We start from the raw sequence: 1,063 nt of genomic DNA, 5'->3' as shown, positions 1-1,063 counted from the left end.
TCATCAAAATTAATAAAATTTACGAAGAAAATTGGCCAGAAAATAAGAAATTATATTAAATATATCGATATTTTTGATAGTATAAGAAAAAACTATCAATGAGTATTGATAGTCTAAAAAAATTGAAACTATCGATACTATCGATAGTGCTATCGATAGTTTGACAGCTATAGTGGCGGCTTGCATTGCGAGATGACGGGAATAATTGTTTCACCCGAATGACCGCCAATTACTGGTATATTAACTTTGCACGGTTCAACATCTAATATATGGCCAATGAATGTGCGTGCACGCACCTCATCGAGCGTGGTTATGCCGAATAGGCGTTTGGGATCGAAAGAATTTTTCTATAATGCAATGAAAGACACGAGAAAACAAGTTAATGGAGATACAAATGAGGCGTTTTAAAAACTAAACACACCTGCTTGAGGATTTCCGCTGCCGCTGGTACGCACGAGTTAACGGGATTTGTGATAATGCCCAACAGAGCTTTTGGACAATGTTCACCGATTGCGGCAGCAATTTCCAATACAATGTCTATGTTTTTCACAATTAGGTCATCACGTGTCATATCCGGTTTGCGTGGGAAGCCAGCCGAGAGGATGACAACATCGGCATCTTTTTGAGTAAAGTTAGAGGGAAAAGAGAGATTAAAGAAAATGCAAAACTTCTCATTGAACTCACTCTCCAAAGCCGGTGGTAAATTTTCTCGACGCAGAAAGCCCTCCAAGCAAGCTTTTGTATCGATGTGCGACAGATCGGTATGCACGCCCGGTGTCTTAACCAGATCGTAAACGGCCAATGTGGATATTAATTCAAGACGTTTCAAAAGCAGCGCCAAGGGTTGTCCAATGCCACCACAGCCACCAATCAAAGTTACTTTGAAGTCATTCTATTTTGCAATGGAATAAAGAACTGATGATGCAATAAAATGGTAGGCAATTTTACATTTTACCTTTTTTGTAGTCGAGAAGTTACGCAAAAGCCGGATGAAACGCCCAAGTCTTGAATAGCTTAACATTTGTATAGCGCGAGTGGTAATTTTACTCGTTGTTTATATTTT

General features: G+C 39.1%; 1 protein-coding gene across 1 annotated transcript in view; it reads right to left on the bottom strand.

Annotated features, from left to right (window-relative positions):
- Nucleotides 1-167: 167 nt before the first annotated feature.
- Nucleotides 168-1,063, bottom strand: part of LOC118732767 (malate dehydrogenase, mitochondrial-like) — a 1,162-nt gene continuing 266 nt past the window's right edge. Inside the window, exons 2-5 of the mRNA XM_036461880.1 lie at nt 956-1,013; nt 685-892; nt 422-618; nt 168-347 (exon numbers count right to left, since the gene is read on the bottom strand). Of these exons, the coding sequence (XP_036317773.1) occupies nt 168-347; nt 422-618; nt 685-892; nt 956-1,013 (643 nt within the window). The remainder of the gene's footprint in view (nt 348-421; nt 619-684; nt 893-955; nt 1,014-1,063) is intronic.

This window comes from Rhagoletis pomonella, unplaced genomic scaffold, assembly GCF_013731165.1.
Source record: "Rhagoletis pomonella isolate Grant_MI unplaced genomic scaffold, Rhpom_1.0 Rhpom_scaffold_27367, whole genome shotgun sequence".
Taxonomy (NCBI): Eukaryota; Metazoa; Arthropoda; class Insecta; order Diptera; family Tephritidae; genus Rhagoletis; species Rhagoletis pomonella.
This window is presented reverse-complemented; position numbering and strand designations above follow the sequence as displayed.